This window comes from Carassius auratus, chromosome 35, assembly GCF_003368295.1.
Source record: "Carassius auratus strain Wakin chromosome 35, ASM336829v1, whole genome shotgun sequence".
NCBI lineage: Eukaryota > Metazoa > Chordata > Actinopteri > Cypriniformes > Cyprinidae > Carassius > Carassius auratus.
Genome location: NC_039277.1, coordinates 18,425,421 through 18,445,420, shown reverse-complemented (window position 1 = coordinate 18,445,420; position 20,000 = coordinate 18,425,421). Strand labels below are relative to the sequence as shown.

The following is a 20,000-nucleotide window of genomic DNA, read 5'->3' as shown; positions in this document are numbered from 1 at the left end:
GCAGATCTGAAGGGTGATGTTATTCACGAGCACTTCACCATCCCAAAATAACAAACACACTGACCCCGAACAGTATTTCAACCCCGACAGATGCCATTGCATTACATGACAAAATACAAAGGCAAGAGAATAAAAACAAGAAACCACACCTGCATGTATGAGCTGCATCGAATGCAGTGAGAGTCAGACAAGTGTCTATATATTATTGTGTCTAGAAAAAAAAATCAATCAATCATTCCTTATCTCATCCTTTTTGGGGGTTTTCTGTAGATTATCATCAGATTATCATCCATAGTAGTTGTCAAAATTGGTAATTGTTTGTTAATTTCTTCATACTACAGATAGATTGCATGTATTTAATCATCTTTTTTATTTAGTTATTATATAAATAAATGCATATATATTTATGATTAAATTAATTGCTGTTTTAATTGAATGTTTATTGCAAGAACAAGTCAAAATAATCAAACTTTAATATTTGTACTGTGTTGTACAGTCATCAGCAAAAATAGGTATTACAATTTAATATATAATCTATTATTTATTTATGAATATATAATTTAATCTTTTTTTAATAATGTGTATTTTAATGTGTAATTTTAATTTCAAATTTTAATTCATTATTTAATGCTAGTTATATATTTTAAAATTATATATATATATATATATATATATATATATATATATAATTAAATATTAACTATATATTTAAAATATAATATATATTAAATAACTATTTATGTAATTGCTATGCATATATATATATGTTTTGGTAGAACACACAATCATCTAAGTTAAGTTCTAAGCTTTAAATCACTCTTTATCTTAGGCTCTCTGTAATATGTGGATTATCATAAAATAAAACATCCACAGTCGTTGCCAAAAAGACAATCTTTTTGTTATGGTTTCTTCATACTCCAGTGATGGATGACATCCTGATTCCATGTTCGTTTTTTCCCCCAAAACACTAAAATAAGATCTGAGCGAATGCCGCTGCCGCCGTGGGACGAGTGATTTAATGAAAAGGAATCAGATGGAAACCCCAGTTTAATGTTGTGTTTATGAGGATCTTTGTGTCTACATTCAGCTCGTGTGTGTCCCAGGAAACCAGGAGCGTGTGGTCCTGAAATATGCAGGTTTTTATCTGTTCATCTCTTGTGTTAGATGTTTATCTGGAGAATAACTCATGGATCTGTTCAGATGTGTGTGTGAGGAGAGCGTGACCAGATCAGAGCCGTGAACACACACTACACACCAGCGCTGACGGCTGAGGCCTGATCCTTCTGAAGAACACCACTGTTATATGAGGATATACCGAGCGGCAACCTGGTGCTCTCTCTTTTGAGGCCAATAAGGAAGTGACTAAAACTGCAATTCATCGACTGGCTGCTTGAGGCTGGCTGCAGAAGAGAGTCAGTCCCATAGACTCCCCATGTTAAAATGCCCAACTTTACAGCAGAAAAAAACTGGTTAAAAAAATTATTTTGGTCTGTATTGCTAATTTTGCCCTTCATGACAACTGTGAGGGGGGTGAATTTTTGTATAACTCATCCGTTTAAATTATATTAAGCCTTAAAGTTCTGCATAATTAAGGGCGTGGCCACTTGAGTGACAGGTGGATTGCCGCTGCTGACAATGCCGTCGCGTTAGGTGGGCGTGGCTTCAGCAATCAGCTCCCGCCTTTTTGCCCATTTTAGATTGTCCGGGAGAGTCGCGCGGTGAAGCGCTGCCAAGATGGCGACGGCTTGCTCTGCACTTTAGGCTTCAAAACTTCTTTTACTGTCTATGTTCAAAACCCCTATTGAAGAGTCTATGGGTGACATCACGGACACTACGTCCATATTTTTTTACAGTCTATGGGATATACACACACTTCCTTTCTGTCTTTCTTTCTTTCTTTCTGTCTCTTTCTTACTTTTTTCTTTCTGTCTTTCTGTCTTTCTTTCTTTCTGTATTTCTTTCTGTCTCTTTATTTCTTTTTTCTTTCTTTCTTTCTGTCTTTCTGTATTTCTTTCTTTCTGTCTCTTTCTTTCTGTCTTTCTTTCTTTCTGTCTGTCTGTCTGTCTTTCTTTCGTTCTGTCTGTCTGTCTGTCTGTCTTTCTTTCGTTCTTTCTTTCTTTCTTTCTGTCTTTCTTTCTTTCTTTCTGTTTCTTTCTTTCTTACTTCCTGTCTTTCTTCCTGTCTTTCTTTCTTTCTTCCTGTCTTTCTTTCGTTCTGTCTGTCTGTCTGTCTTTCTTTCTTTCTGTCTTTCTTTCTTTCTGTCTTTCTTTCGTTCTTTCTTTCTGTTTCTTTCTTTCTTACTCCCTGTCTTTCTTTTTTTCTTCCTGTCTTTCTTTCGTTCTGTCTGTCTGTCTTTCTTTCTTTCTTTCTTTCTTTCTGTCTGTCTTTCTTTCTTTCTTTCTTTCTGTCTGTCTGTCTTTCGTTCTTTCTTTCTGTCTGTCTTTCGTTCTTTCTTTCTGTCTGTCTTTCGTTCTTTCTTTCTTTCTGTCTTTCTTTCTTTCTTTCTTTCTTTCTTTCTTTCTTTCTCTTTCTGTCTTTCTTTTTAATAGTATTATAAATTATATTTAATATGGAGAAACAAGCACTTTTAAAGTGATTTGCAAACAAAAACGTTGAAGATATTATTGATTGAACTGAAAGTCTACACACAGAATTGAGTGTGTGGTGTTTGGTGTGACTGACGGTGTGTAACTGATCTTCATCATTAGAGGAGAGCAGCAATGAACACACAGCTAATGATCTAATGATGTTACTCTCGTGCTGCTTTAATTGCTGTCTTCAGGTGTCCAAACACAATTGCATTTAGAAAGCGTCTGTAAGGGGACAGGAATAAAAGTGTGAAATGGTTATGGTAGAACCAATAGAAATGCTGACCCTGCAGATATTGTTGAATACATTTCTGTTTGCAATTATGTGTTATTGCAATCAAGAAGTGGGATTGCTCAAAGTGTCTCCACACTGGTCCTCGTCCTCTCTCTCTGTCCTAATCTTACTCTGTCTCTCATTGCCTTCATGCTCAAGTGTTTTCAGCTGTGTATGTAAGTGCCTACAATTGCAGGATGAGTTTTGCATTTTGAACAGAGTGTTTTTCCGGATGATAACAGGTGATTTCGTTTTTGAACAAAGTAGTGTAGTTTCGCAATAAGTGTGTTACAGAATTGCAAACAAAGTGCAAAGTTGATTGTGTGTTTAAGCTGTGGTTACACTGTGTTTACGGTTAAGCTACAAGAAGTTTAGGTATTGAGGCTTTGGTCTAAGCATTCAGTTTTAGCATGTAAGCAATGGGCAGAAACTGTAAACAACACAAGCAAAAAAAATTTTTTTCAATTTTATTTAACGTTTTTGTAATTTTGTCATTTGCTTTTGTCATTTTTATTAGTTGATTTTTTAAAAAACTTAAGTTAAAGTTAATTAAACTACATTGAAACTATTATAAGACTAAGCTCAAACTATTAATAAGATTTTTGTTTATTTGAAGTAAATGTAAATATCAGTGCTTTAAGTGACCCAAAAGAGGTGCCGCTTCTCTATTATGGCTAATATATATATATATATATATATATATATATATATATGTATATATATATATATTTTTTTTTTTTTTTTTGATGACTCTCATCCCCTGAGGTAACAACAACTATATTGAAGGGCTTTTATATACAGCAGTCAACAGGCGACCTTAATAATAAATCCTTTTATTAGTTCGTGGATTTGCTTGAGCTAGAAAGAACTACTGAACATAAATAAAATGTGCAAAAGGATTTGGAAAAAATACCCTTAGAAAGAGCTACTGCATTACTGCATGCAAACATCCAAACTGACTCAAATGATTCGCGAACCCGCCTTGAACTACGGATCTGATTCAAATGATTCGAGAACCCGCTTTGAACTCCCGAACTGACTCAAGTGATTCGCGAACCCGTTACGATCTCCCGAACTGATTCATATGATTCGCTATCACCAAACTGACTCAAATGATTCGCGAACCCGCTTTGACCTCCCGAACTGATTCAAATGATTCGCGATCCCGCTCCACACTCCCGAACTGACTCAAATGATTCGCGAACCCGATATGAACTCTCCAATTGATTCAAATGATCCGCGAAGCCGCTCCGAACTCCCGAATTGATTTAAATGATTCGTGATCACCAAACTGACTCAAATGATTCGCGAACCCGCTCCGAACTCTCGAATTTATTCAAATGATTCGCGAACCCGCTCCAAACTCCCGAACTGAATCAAATGATTCACGCTCCATACTCCGAACTAGGAAGAATTAGGAAGCGTTCATTGTGAAGGGTGCTCTGAAAAGTGGCAGCACAGGCAAAGGATTAAAACCTCTATTAAAACAGATGTCCAAATGCTAAAAGCACGTTCTGAGCGCACGGAGAGGTGGTGAAGTACAGGTGCGTACCGGCCCACTTAAAGCACTGGTAAATATTACATGGAAAATTTGAAATGTTGCCTTGAGTTTAAGTTAATTAAAGTTAATTAAAGAACTAAAACTACTGGGGAAAAACAAAACATGAAATACAAATAAATAAACAAACAAACTGAAATGCACACAAAATTACAAAAAGAAAGAAAAAATTAAGATAAAAGCTAGTAAAAACTATAATATCTTACAAAATATTATAATCTGTGTGTCTGTGTGTGTGTGTTCCCTGCTATGTGTGTGTGTGTGTGTGTGTGTGTGTGTTTCTGAGTGAGTGTCTGTGTGTGTGTGTGTGTGTGCATGCGTTCTTGTGTGTGTTCCCTGATGTGTGTGTGTGTGTGTTTCTGAGTGAGTGTCTGTGTGTGTGTGTGTGTGTCTGTGCATGCGTTCGTGTGTGTGTGTGTATGTGTCCCTCTGTGTCTCACAGCATATGTTGTATTTTAATCAGTGATCTGAATGAAAGTGGGGAACTGGATTAATCTCCCATCATCCTCTCTGTCTCTCAGTGTGCAGTGAACTTCCGCCGGGAATCTCCCATGCGTCCCAAACCTTGTGGAAATGGACAGTTTAATGTTTGAATCTGAGCTGAAAATACAAAGTGTTGTAGAAAAACTGCTCATTTCTGCTGGATGTCATTTACAGCTCGTGACAAGTTTTTCTTTCGTATTTTTGCATTTTTGTCTTTTAGAATTGCGTGGCCTGTTTCTCGTACAAACACACTCTTTTCAGTCTGTTATTTGGCATTGTGCTTGAAAAGCAAAAATGTGTGTGTTTTACATTCGGTCAACCTTTAGAAAATAGAGTAGGATATTTATTATTTTTTCTCAGACGTGAATGAGATGTAGGTATCTGTGTCAGATCAGATGTTTGTGTGACGGTCTTGCATGTAAACATAGGGGACATCACATTACCACATCACATTCCTTTCCATCGCATGTCCCCTGTGTGGGTCCTCGTCCTCCCCCATGAGTCTCTGCGCTCTATAAATATTTATTAGAAAAAAAAAAATCTTTAGAAACTTCATTTGTTATCAAAGCTGGAGCTCTTCAGGATCTCATTGTGTCTGAGAGAAGATTCCTTTCCGTTGTTTGTGTGGTCTGTATTTGTGATTCTAATTATAAATAAATAAATAAATAAATATTTACACATTGAGAATTTTTTTAAATTGTGATGCATTAATATATATATCATGTTAGTACTTATTTGAGTGAAAATAGCTGGTTTAAATAATTTTATGTTTATTTTAATTTAAATTATTTATATATATATATATATATATATATATATATATAATATATATATATATATATATATATATAGGCTATATATATATAATTTTATTTTAAATTGTAGTTTTTTTTATATAATTGTGATGTATTAATATATATCATTTTAGTACTTATTTTACCAGAAATAGCTGGTTTAAATAATTTATCATGATGATTATATGAAATGATATAATGATACATAAATATTATTATGTAATTATACATTAATACCTTTAAATATGACTTTTTATATTGTCATTAATGCATCTAGAACGTTTTTAAAATTTTTGTATATATATATATATATATATATATATATATATATATATATATATATATATATATATATATATTTATTCATCTCTGTTTATGGCTCATTATCATTATTTAAATTAATATAAATAATTATTGATGATAAATTATTTAAATGAGCTATTTAATTTACAAATTGTACAATAAGTACTGCCTTGATGTATTAGTGCTTCACAATTAAAATTAAAATAATCATTACAGTAATATATATTATTATTATAAACCTCTTTTTGTATTTTTTAGGTGTAATTTTTCACAGGTTTCATAATACTCATGCTTATAATCTAGTCTCTGAAAATAAGAAAATGTAAAAGAAAAGCACAGGACAGTGAATAATTAGGCCCTGGTTATTAATGCTGACTTGCTGATGTTGCTTTGGCTTTTTTAAAGTAGGTGCATAACTGAAATGCTCTGGTTGTAAACATCTACTTTTAGACGGGTGATCTAATAATAACGCTCGGTGGATGAAGATGATGCCACGGCTGAAGAACGAGCTGCTGCTGCAGTAGATGTGGATTATGTGTCTCCGTTCATTACAACCGAAAGGAATGTACCCTCTGGCTAACCTACAGGACGCTTTGCCTTTTAAAACACGAGATGAGATCTTGAAACACTATCGTTTCTCAGAGAGCCTCAAATGTGTTTGAGTTTTCCCTCCGCTTCAAGCCTCCAGTGTCCGGAGTCTGTCCTGCAGGGATGGAGGGACGTGTCCAGGGATTTCCCACAGTCTGCCGTGTTATCGGATAGTGCTCGGAATAATAACCCAGCAATAATCCTCTGGATATCTGCAGCTGTGATGGAGCGCGAAACCCTTGAAAGCAAATCATCCGCTGATCAGAAAAGCATGGTGGAGAGTGAAGTATCCCAGTAATCCAGCGGCCTATTCTGAGCGCTGATGTCAACAAACGCCCCAGAGTCCGATACGGGCCGGGGAATGTGGGAATGCCGGAGCAGGTGATGTCACCGGGTGCTTTGGTTCGAGGCGGTGGGTGTGTTGCGAGCCCGGTCGCACTATAAGTCACCAGGACCTGTCAGCAGATCGTATATCTGGGGCTTGTTCTCACGTTGTTCTCAGAATCACTGAGTGCAGAGGCTCACTGTGACTCTCTTCTGAGATTTGGATATGGATCTTAATCAGGATTGTTATATTGCTATGTTTAATTTGACACATGTGAAATGTGCACACTGTATGTTATGTATGGTGTACTGTCATTATGTCTTGTCTGATTTTCCCAGCCCTTGTTCTTCTCTGGGCCGGGAATGATCACAGCTGCTCTGCAGTTTTAGAAACTGGGTGAGATATACAGTATTTTCAGTTTTCATCTGATTGTGGGATGATCACAGCAAACAACAGTACGACACAGTACAGTATCTATCTATCTATCTATCTATCTATCTATCTATCTATCTATCTATCTATCTATCTATCTATCTATCTATCTATAGAAGTATCTAGCCATCTTTTGTTCAGTCATTCGTTCCATCATCCATCCAGCCATTAATTCATCCATCCATCTATTGTTTTACCTACCATTCCATTCATTCATCTATTAATCTATCTGTCATTCCATCCATTTACTGATCTATTTATCATTCCATCCATCCACCAGTCGATCATTATATCTATCATCCATCCATTTATCCATACATCTATTAAACTGTCATTCCATCCATTCATCCATCCATCTTTTATTATGTCCATCCATCATACATTGTTCAATCAATCGTTCCATCCATCATTATATCTGTCATCCATCCATCCATCCATCCATCACTATATCTATCATCCATCCATCCATCCATCCATCATCACTATATCTATTATCCATCCATCCATCCATCACTATATCTATTATCCATCCATCCATCCATCCATCCATCACTATATCTATTATCCATCCATCCATCCATCCATCACTATATCTATCATCCATCCATCCATCCATCCATCCATCCATCTTTTGTTCAATCAATCATTCTATCCATTCTTCGTTCTGTCATTCCATCCATCCATCCATCCATTAATCTGTCACTCCATCCATCCATCTATTGTTTTACCTAACATCCATATTTTAATCTATCTGCCATTCCATCATCCATTTATTGTTCTACTTATCATTTCATCCATCCATCAATCCATCGTTATATCCATCATTCATCCATCTATTAATCTGTCATTCCATCCATCCATCCATCTATTGTTCAATCAATTGTTCCATCCATCCATCCATTATGATATCTATCATCCATCCATCTATCACTTTTTTCATCCATCCATCCATCCATCTATTAATCTGTCATTCCATCCATACATCTATTGTTCAATCAATCATTCCATCCATCCATCCTTCATCTATCCATCCACCCTTCGATCTGTGATTCCTTCCATCCATCCATTAATTTGTCACTCCATCCATCCTTCTGTTGTTTTACCTACCATTCCATCCATCCATCTATGAATCTATCTGTCATTCCATCCATCCAATTTATTGTTCTAATCATTCTATCCTTCCATCAATCCATCGTTATATCTATCATCCATCCATTATCCATCCATCTATTAATCTGTCATTCCATCCATCCATCATCCATCTATTAATCTGTCATTCCATCCATCCATCCATCTATTGTTCAATCAATTGTTTCCATCCATCCATCCATCCATTATGATATCTATCATCCATCCATCTATCACTTTTTTCATCCATCCATCCATCCATCTATTAATCTGTCATTCCATCCATACATCTATTGTTCAATCAATCATTCCATCCATCCATCCATTCATCTATCTATCCACCCATCGATCTGTGATTCCTTCCATCCATCCATTAATTTGTCACTCCATCCATCCTTCTGTTGTTTTACCTACCATTCTATCCATCCATCTATGAATCTATCTGTCATTCCATCCATCCAATTTATGGTTCTAATCATTCTATCCTTCCATCAATCCATCGTTATATCTATCATCCATCCATCTATCCATCCATATATTAATCTGTCAATCCATCCATCCTTCCATCATCCATCTATTAATCTGTCATTCCATCCATCCATCCATCATCCATCTATTAAATCTGTCATTCCATCCATCCATCATCCATCTATTAATCTGTCATTCCATCCATCCATCCTTCCATCCATCCATCATCATCCATCTATTAATCTGTCATTCCATCCATCCATCTATTAATCTGTCATTCCATCCATCCATCCATCCATCCATCATCCATCTATTAATCTGTCATTCCATCCATCATCCATCTATTAATCTGTCATTCCATCCATCCATCTATTAATCTGTCATTCCATCCATCCATCCATCTATTAATCTGTCATTCCATCCATCCATCCATCCATCCATCATCCATCTATTAATCTGTCATTCCATCCATCCATCCTTCCATCCATCCATCCATCATCCATCTATTAATCTGTCATTCCATCCATCCATCTATTAATCTGTCATTCCATCATCCATCCATCTTAATCTGTCATTCCATCCATCCATCCATCCATCATCCATCTATCAATCTGTCATTCCATCCATCCATTGTTATACCTGTCAATCTGTCCATCCATTATTGTCGTTACTGTTGTTTCATCCAATCATCCATCTATCTATCATTCTATTTATCTGTATCCATCTATCAACCCATCCATCCCTCATTCTATACGATCCTGTCCTTCAGTCAGTCTGTCTATCTGTTAATAAGTCTGCCTCATGCTTCATGTTTTTGGCAGGTGTTCTGCGGGTGGTTCTCTGCATGATCAACTGAAGAATCTGCGTGGTTTTCCTGCAGGGCTGGCCTCATACGTTCAGTTTCTGGATCTAAATGTCTGATCAGTGACACAGACACAGAGAGGCTTCTTCACAAACCTCTGCAGCCCCAAGGAAACATTTCCACACAGATTTACTGCTCGGCCCGGCTTTACAGCAAGCTTTTGTTTACCATAGAATCCTGGGCTGCTGTTCAGGAATGCGTGAGAGCCGAGCGGGACAGATCCCGACTCTCCAAACCGGTCCTCAGCCCTGTAATGTCTCTCAGCACGCCTGAGCTTCAGCTGACAGACAACTGATCATCTGAAAGCCCTGGAGCATGATGAACTTCCTACTGTAAATATCTTTTTTTCATTTTGTAATTTACAGTGTATACTACTGTGTGTGAATAGACAGTGTGTGTGTATGAAATGTTTGCGATCGGAGCATAACTAGAAAAAGATTTTGCGTAACAATTATAATCATATAATATAAAATTACAAATTTATTTAAATTTATTTTTAAACTAATATTTATGTATTAGATCTGAGCATAACTAGAAAAAAGCATTATTAAAAATGATCTCAACTAGATTTTTTATGTATATTTTATGTTATGAATGTTTACATTAATGAATGATTTTATATAATACAACTATAATATAATATAAAACTACAAATGTATCTTTATTTATAATTTAGTTGTTTTATACTGTGTATTTATTTGTGCTACAATAGACTGTATGTTTTGAGTAAACAAGATTAAAAGCACAACTAGAATAAATATGTACAATATTAAGTACAATTAAAATTTATTTGATCTGTTTTATTTTAAATAAATAAATGTTTTAGATAACTAAAACACCCATGGATGGATGGATGGATGGATGGATGTTTTAGATAACTAAAAAATTATAATTAGAATCAAATATGTAATATATATATATATTTTAAATGTTTGTAGTTTATTTTAATAATTATTTAAGAAATATTGTTCAATACATATTCATTATTTTATAACTGTATATATATATATATATATATATATATATATATATATATATATGTGTGTGTGTGTGTGTGTGTGTGTGTGTGTAAAATTAAATAAATAAAATAAACATGACTTTATTTTTCTAGTAATTTTTAGGAGTTAAAGATCTCATTTGAACTGTAATTTACATAAAATAAAAAAAACTATTGGAAGGAAACAAAAAGGTACATTTTTATCCATCCAGTTAATTGTTCTTTAATTTTTAGACCTCATGCATATATGATGTATTCATGAACACACTCAAAAGCATGATAGAAATGAGATTTATTTTGTAAAAAGGTATAAAATGAAATATTGTACAAAAATAAAGTCTGTAGAGAGCTTTGGTTCAGTAACACAAACAAAACAAAAACAAAACGTCTCAGGATCGACGAACAATGCAGGACGGAAAATGAGTTTCAGCAGACATTTGAACTCTTATCTTGAATGTTCTCTTTCGAGGAATCCACGAGCGTGAGTTACACACTCAGGACGTGTGCGTCGAGCAAAGCGTCATACGTCAGGACAGAGGATCGCAGCGAATTGCGTGTTTTTGGCGGCAAAGTGTTTTTATCATGATTAAAGTGGAGCGGCTGATGAAATATATCCTGATAAAAGAGGCACCTCGTGCTTTACAGAGATACTTCTTGAAACGGGTGGACTTTTTCCATCATAATGCAACAGTAAATCCCAAAGTATACTTCGGTGGATTTCGTGCGTAGAGTGCGCGAGACGCAAATTTCGTCATCAGAATAGTACGCGAACCACTATATTTCTATAACACCACAATATTATTTTATAGGCTAAACATATATTTATCAGTCATAACTTCCATAGAAAAATAGCGCAGACACTTGACTAAAATTAACGTTATAGAGCACATGAGTCGCACGCACTATCCAATGTAGCTTTATGTAGCTCCGCCCCTTTTCAGCGACTAAATCTGCTTCACCAGATAATTACTCTTCAGAAGTGATGCTATAGTCCCAAATGGTGGCACTAATACACTATGTTCTTATGCACTATGTATTCAACCATTAACAGTATGAATTATGTAGCTATGGTTATTTTGTCATTCATAATCAGAGTCTGATAGCTCCTCCCCCTTCGCTGCCTAATTAAACCCATAACAATTTCTATTGAAGTGCATCATCCGAGTGTTTAAAGTGCACTTTTTATGTTTGTAGTAACACACTAGTTATACTGCAAAATGTCATAGAATAGTGCACAAGCACGTGATTTGAAACGCACCTGAAGTGTACTTTGGGGCTTAACGCACAAGAAAGCCGGGGTTTTGTCTTAATTCAGGCTTGTTTACAGTCGAAGCCCAGACTGCTCTAGAATTGAGAGAACTGATCCTGTTGAGAAGTTGTATTTCAAGTCGGTTAGAGCAGACAAAGCTGATCTGACATAATTGGTCTTAAAGGTCGGTGGTCCACGGTGTTTTCTGTCCAGATTAATGGCTAAACAGCGGGTTTGACCTCAGGCGGTTCGCTCCTGGTTTACACAGATCACATGTAACATTATTTGCTCTGATCAAACAGTCCATTTGTGGAGCTCGGCTCGGCCGCAGGCGGTGCTCTGGCACTGATTTCATTACAGTGAGATGTAAACACGTCAGGCCAGACCGTATTTTAAAGAGATAATTGGAGACGAAGCCCATCTGAGGTCCGGTTTGAGCACACTGCCTATTTAATGACAGCAAAGAATCAAAAAACTTTAGCTTTTTTGCAAGACAACATCAGCTTTTTATTTTCTACAATAATACTTGGTCCTCTGCCCGGTCATTGTCTGTTTTTTTCTTGTAAGAAACAATGGTCTGGTGGCGTCTTTTCCGAACGTCACGGATGGGTCGTGTTTATCTGCTTTTCTTTCGCTCGTCTAAAGATTCTCTCCGATTTACTCAAGCTCATGCCCTTTTGCATTATTTTTCATGTCTTCTCGAATCATGTGATGCTTTCTGTGAGGAACAAACACAAATTTATCTTTAACATCATTAACAAATGAACAGTAGCTTCCAAATCCCATGCATTTTTCATGCTTGTGCATCAAATCAGTGAGGTTTGGATGCAATGATGAGTCTAAATGCACCATTTCTTATTCAGTGTTTTTGACACTTAGATTTTTATATTTAGGTCTGTTCCTCGAGCAAATTAATCATATGACTTGAGAAGACTTTAAATATAGTGCATAGGTTATATTCACTATTTTCAATGAGCTAAATTAAACCTTATACATCTCCATCCGCCTTCATTGAATGGAAGCCAAGCCAATGGAACGGCTTCTTTAAAAACTCAAATCTGGCACCATCCAAGATAGAGAACAAAAAACCCTCTTTAAATAAATAAGAGAAACAAACACTCTAATACAATGGATTGCAATAAATAACAATAACTTAATTAAATCTCAATAAATACATTTTCATATATACTATATATAGATAGATAGATAGCTTTCTGGATATTTAAGATGTGGAGTCTGTCGCTGTGTAAACGTGATAATCCACTGCAGGTGCGTCACGCTCCTTATTCCACCAAGTTTGTTGCTGGATAAACGGATGTGGTTTGGTAACAAACTGAATACTGACTGTATCTCTCTCAGAGAGTCCCGCGGCCCAGTCTGAAGCGTTTCGTTCTGGATTCGTCCGTCAAACACAAGCGCACTTTTTAGCCGAATGCTTCTTCAGAGTGTGGTATTCCAAGCTGTCGTCCAAGAACGAGATGTCGTCGTCGAACGCGACCGGTCGACAGCAAGTCCGAGACGGCGTCTCCTTGTCAAGCTTCTTGTTGTGGGTGAGGTTGTTGAGGATCTTGTCGTAGTTGGTCTCGGCGTCCAAACACGGGCCGCTGCAGTAGCGGAAGATCAGCTCCTCTTTGGTCCTGTAACCCAAGCCCAGGTCTGTGACGTTGAGGTGGATCTCTTTCAGCAGGCACCCACGCCCTTGACCTTTGACCTTGTCGTCTCGGCCTCGTCCTCGACCCTTCTTTCGTTCTCCTCGCCCCCGTCTGCTCCTCTCGATGTTTGTCGCTCCTTTCCTCTGGCCCCTGCCCTGCTTGGTTCCTGAGTCCATGTCGGAGGATCTTCGCAGTCGGCCGATCGTGGCTTCGATGAAGTCCATCACGTCCTTGAACTGCTCGGGGTAAAGGCTGTTCGCGTCATCTTCAAGAGACAGAACAAGAAACGTCAGTAATGATGCAATGTGACAGTTTATCTTTTTGCATTTGCAATATTGCATTGATGACATTCCTTTATTGTTTTTGGATAAAAGCATCTGCTAAATGACTAAATGCAATTTATTTTAATAATAATAAAACAATTACATTGCAAATGATGTAAGCATAACAGTTTAAGAAGGTACTGAATTTAAAAATAAAAAAAAATATGACTTCCTCCAGCTCTTCCGGGGGACCCGAGAGCGTTCCCAGGCCAGCCGGGAGACATAGTCCCTCCAGCCTGTCCTAGGTCTTCCCCGGGGCCTCCTCCCGGTGAGACGTGCCTGGAACACCTCCCTGGGAAGGCGTCCAGGAGGCATCCGAAATAGATGCCCGAGCCACCTCAGCTGGCTCCTCTCGATGTGGAGGAGCAACGGCTCTACTCTGAGCTCCTCCCGAGTGACCGAGCTTCTCACCCTATCTCTAAGGGAGCGCCCAGCCACCCGACGGAGAAAGCTCATTTCGGCCGCCTGTATCCGGGATCTTGTCCTTTCGGTCATGACCCACAGCTCATGACCATAGGTGAGAGTAGGAACGTAGATTGACCGGTAAATCGAGAGCTTTGCCTTACAGCTCAGCTCCTTCTTCACCACGACAGACCGGTACAGCGACCGCATTACTGCAGAAGCTGCACCCGATCCGTCTGTCAATCTCACGTTCCATCCTTCCCTCACTCGTGAACAAGACTCCAAGATACCTGAACTCCTCCACTTGAGGCAGGAACTCTCCACCAACCTGAAGTGGGCAATCCACCCTTTTCCGACTGAGAACCATGGCCTCGGACTTGCGAGGTGCTGATTCTCATGCCCAGCCGATTCACACTCGGCTGCAAACCGTCCCAATGCACACTGAAGGTCCTGCGTCTGAGGATGCCAACACGGACAACATCATCCGCAAAAAGCAGCGGACGAAATCGTATGGTCCCCAAACCGGACACTCTCCGGCCCTTGGCTGCGCCTAGAAATTCTGTCCATAAAAATTATGAACCAGAAACCGGTGAAAAAAGGGCAGCCCTGCCGGAGTCCAACATGCACCGGGAACAGGTCTGACTACTGCCGGCAATGCGAACCAAGCTCTTGCTCCGGTCGTACAGGGACCGAACAGCCCTAAGTAGGGAGCCGCCGACCCCATACTCCCGGAGCACCCTCCACAGGATGTCGCGAGGAACACGGTCGAATGCCTTCTCCAAGTCCACAAAACACATGTGGACTGGTTGGGCAAACTCCCATGAACCCTCCAGCACCCTGGAAAGGGTATAGAGCTGATCCAGTGTTCCACGACCGGGACGAAAACCACACTGTTCCTCCTGGATCCGAGGTTCCACTATCGGCCGAATTCTCCTCTCCAGTACCCTGGCATAGACTTTTCCAGGGAGGCTGAGAAGTGTGATCCCCCTATAGTTGGAACACACTCTCCGGTCCCCCTTCTTGAAAAGAGGGACCACCACCCCGGTCTGCCAGTCCAGAGGTACTGTCCCCAACCGCCATGCGATGTTGCAGAGGCGTGCCAGCCAAGACAGCCCCACAACATCCAGAGACTTGAGGTACTCGGGGCGGATCTCGTCCACCCCCGGTGCCTTGCCAGAGGAGCTTTTTAACTACCTCGATGACTTCAGCCCGGGTGATGGACGAGTGCCCCTCCGAGTCCCCAGCCACTGCTTCCTCAACGGAACACAAGTCGGTGGGATTGAGAAGATCCTCGAAGTATTCCTTCCACCGCCCGACGATATCCCCAGTTGGGGTCAACAGGTGCCCATCTCTACTGTAAACAGTGTTGGTAGGGCACTGCTTCCCCCTCCTGAGGCGTCGAACAGTTTGCCAGAATCTCTTTGAGGCCAACCCATAGTCCTTCTCCATGGCCTCACCGAACTCCTCCCAGGCCCGAGTTTTTGCCTCCACGACTACCCGGGCTGCAGTCCGCTTGGCCTGCCGGTACCCGTCAGCTGCCTCCGGAGTCCCACAAGCCATCCAGGCCCGATAGGACTCCTTCTTCAGCTTGACAGCATCCCTTACTTCCGGTGTCCACCACCGGGTTCGGGGATTGCCGCCTCGACAGGCACCGGAGACCTTACGGCCACAGCTCCGAGCAGCCGCAGCGACAATGGAGGTGGAGAACATGGTCCACTCGGACTCAATATCTCCAGACTCCCTCGGTATCCGGTCGAAGCTCTGCCGGAGGTGGGAGTTGAAGATCTCTCTGACAGGGGGCTCGGCCAAACGTTCCCAACAGACCCTCACAGTACGTTTGGGTCTGCCGAGTCTGTCCAGCTTCCTCCCCCGCCATCGGATCCAACTCACCACCAGGTGGTGATCAGTTGACAGCTCCGCCCCTCTCTTCACCCGAGTGTCCAAGACATATGACCGAAGGTCTGATGACACGACCACAAAGTCGATCATCGACCTCCGGCCAAGGGTGTCCTGGTGCCACGTGCACTGGTGGACACCCTTATGCTTGAACATGGTGTTCGTTATGGACAAACCGTGGTTAGCACAGAAATCCAATAACAGAACACCGCTCGGATTCAGGTCAGGGGGGCCGTTCCTCCCGTGATTGGTTATAAGACAAAAAAACAGAGACACATAAAATAAACATTTAATACAAAGAAAATATCAAAAACAATGTTTATTCATATCCAGAAATCATGTTTTACATGCTGAAGATCAGTTGTACTGTAGGTTTCATTTGAGGAGGGTCGTGTTTGAGAATCTTCCACTGAAAAAACTGTTTAAACTTCTTGCCTCCATTTCTCTGAACCTGCTTGCCCAGGTCTACTGACAGCTGCCAGTCCTGTGTAGTTTGGAGAAGCCCTGCTGTTCCTTTCTTTGTACCTGGCTTTTCTCCGGTTCTACTGAAGCTGATGGTTTGCTTCCTAATTCTGGACTTTAGGCAGATGGAAACAGCACTAGAGATGCTCTCTGTGATAGTCTTGAGCATCTGATCATGACGCCAGCGGTATCGGCCTTCCCCCAGAGCTTTTGGGCAACAACTTAATACGTGCTCAAGGGTCCCCTTGTTCTTCTGGCAGAGGGGGCATGCTGGTGATCCGGCCAAGCCCCAGCAGTGCAGGTTAGATGGGCTTGGAAGAACATCATAGACCACCTGGACCAGGAACTTGATGCGGTGCGATTTCTAGCACTGCATCCACATCCTCGTCGAACTTCTGCCACTCTGATGTTGTAGAGGCTTGAGGCCACTTGATCCTTCTCTTCTCCGATGGCTTGGAGGGACTGATGGCACCACTTGGAGGCTCTGGGCTATGTGGGGTGCTTCCGGGCCCTGCACCTCCTCTGTCTCACCAGGCGCTAGTCCTGAGCATTGTGATGGTAGTCTCTCCTTACATTTCATCTTTGTTAGATGGATCTTTGGGCCTCTCTCAATTTTGCAGATCTTTCCACAAAAACACTCTTTTCTCGTCAACGTTTGTCCATTGCTGTTGTTCGTTACACTTGTGTCTGTCCGCCTCGGGCTCCCCTGGGGGTATATTTCATATGTTTGTTCCGTAGCTTCTTTGGATCCTCCTTCACAGGAGGTGCGGTTAGGGTTGCTGACCCGCGCCGCCCTGGTTACCGTTCTTTCGAGCTGTTATTATATATTATGTTATTATTACAGTTATTATTATCTTTTATAATTATTAAAAGTAGATAGAAAAGAATAGGCAACGCTGGTGTTAGAGGTTGTTCTGTGTGAGGAAGGCAGACTTGATTGAACACAGCTCATTCACATGTTTTTTCAATGAAAGGAAGAAGGGAAACTGTAGTTCTCTAAAAGAGATGGGTTGAGTTATACGTGCCTGTCTAAATGATGAGGGAAAAACACCAGTGTGGAGTGATGTGTTGATGATGTGAGTGAGTGCAGGTTCAACTGCAGGAGAAACGGTTAGAAGGAGATGAGGTGGAATAGGATCAAGCGGACAAGTAGTATGGTGATTATCAGAGATGTATAGTAACGAAGTAGAATTACTTCACTACTGTACTTAAGTACTAAAAGGCGGTATCTGTACTTTACTAGAGTATTATTTTTTTCCCTACTTCCACTTTTACTTCAGTACATACTTTCGAGTTTAATACTTTTACTCCGATATTTTTTTATGTGCTGCATCGTTACTCGTTACAATTATAAAAATGTTACGAATCATTCCATTACAAACCACTGCCAGAACTGTAGATGGCATGGCAGGTTTGATGAAGCTGGCACATCATTGAGCGAATCAAGCGATTAAGAAGACTGCGCATGCTGACTGAACTGCTGTGAAGAGAGAGATGAACACCGAGCCGAGCCAGATAATGACTCGTTCACGAGTCAAGAACCGGTTGCATCGGTTCTCGGATGACCAGTAACGTTAGTTCTTTCTGACAAGAAACGTTAGTTTCTTTCTGTTCGAATCAATAAACCAGTTGAATAAAACAGTTCACCGATTCTTTTGCGCTCGACGCAATGGTGTCATTGGCGTTGACTGCACCTGGGCTCATAACATTAACACAGAATCAGTTCAGAATCAATCACCAAAAGAATCAGTTCGGTTCAGACGCACTGTTTGTCAGTTTGCTTCACGCTGAATCACACATGCGCAGTATCATCAGCTCCTCGGTTCACGAATCGGACGCGTCTGACAGAAACGGTTCTTGACTCGTGAACGAGTCATTATCTGGCTCTGCTCGGTGTTCATCTTCAGTTTTCTCTTCACAGCAGTTCAGTCAGTCTACTGTTTGATTCAATGAATTACTCCGGGATATGGTTTGTTTTAACTCAGAGGGAGTGTCAGACACATTAAAAAAGTTAACAGCTTAAGTCATTTGTAGATTAATGCGAATTGGAGACGCGAACCGTTTAAAACGATTCAGTTCAATTTGGTGAACTGTTTCAAAAAGATACGGTTACATCTAATGATTCTTTTGTGAACCGGATATCACAAACTGCTTTGTTTTGAACTGTCTTACAACAGACACAGAAGAGAAAATAATGCTGAATAAAGTCGTAGTTTTTGCTATTTTTGGACCAAAATGTATTTTCGATGCTTCAAAAAATTCTAAATGACCCTCTGATGTCTTACGGGTTTGAAACAACATGAGGGTAAGTTATTAATTACATAATTTTGCAAATTGGGCTAACTAACCCTAGTAACCGTTTTTTGTTTACAAGAAGTTACAGTCAAAGGAATTGTGATTGTCCTTTAGGTTAATCATTTGAAATAGTAAAAACAATATGTTGAAACTTTTGACTACTGTCTTTAATAGCTACATAACACAATACTTCTACTTTTACTTTCAGTACTTGAGTAGTAAATTTTAAAATAGACTACTTGCAATACTTAAGTACAAAAAATGTTGAATACTTTAGTACTTCTACTTAAGTGTGGTGCTTAAAGAGCACTTCAACTTCTACTCAAGTCACTTTTTTGATAGAGCACTTGTACTTTTACTCAAGTCTGGGTCTCTAGTACTTTATACATCTCTGGTGATTATGGGACGAAGCAGTATATGATTTTAATAAATTAAACTTTGTCGAAAACTGTCGACTACGCCACCCTAAATCAATAAGGAATACCAAAATAACCCAGCAATTATCACTAGGTCACGCATGTTTGTGTGTGCCCTGGAAGGTCAGAGACATGAGCACAACATATTTACCAATGGTCTTTTAATAAATGTACAAAAATAGTTAAAATATTATGCTCTTTTAAAAAAGAGTACAAGTAATGGCAGTTTACAAGAAAGGTGGTCACAGGAGGCAGTATGAAATAACTGTAAAAGGAAGTAGACGATACAAATCCTGTTTATTTGCTGCTGGCGCACGGCGCTATCACAGCAATGAGGAAGACACACCAGGGCTTTCAAGGTGGACTCAGATTCATGCAAACCCCATCCCTGAAGAAATGAGAGGGGGATCGATGAGAGAGAAGACCCATGCCTCACGAACGCCCAGAAGAGGATATCACTCCACATATAATTCTCACCAGCTACCTAATTCTGTTACAATCAGAA

At 39.7% G+C, this 20,000-nt stretch overlaps 1 protein-coding gene across 1 annotated transcript; it reads right to left on the bottom strand.

The window, feature by feature from the left end:
- Positions 1-13,151: 13,151 nt before the first annotated feature.
- Positions 13,152-14,042, bottom strand: LOC113053942 (glial cell line-derived neurotrophic factor-like). The gene has a single exon (XM_026219099.1). It carries the CDS (start codon positions 14,040-14,042, stop codon positions 13,455-13,457), a length of 588 nt encoding a protein of 195 aa, XP_026074884.1. The 3' UTR covers positions 13,152-13,454.
- Between the last annotated feature and the right edge of the window lie 5,958 nt (positions 14,043-20,000).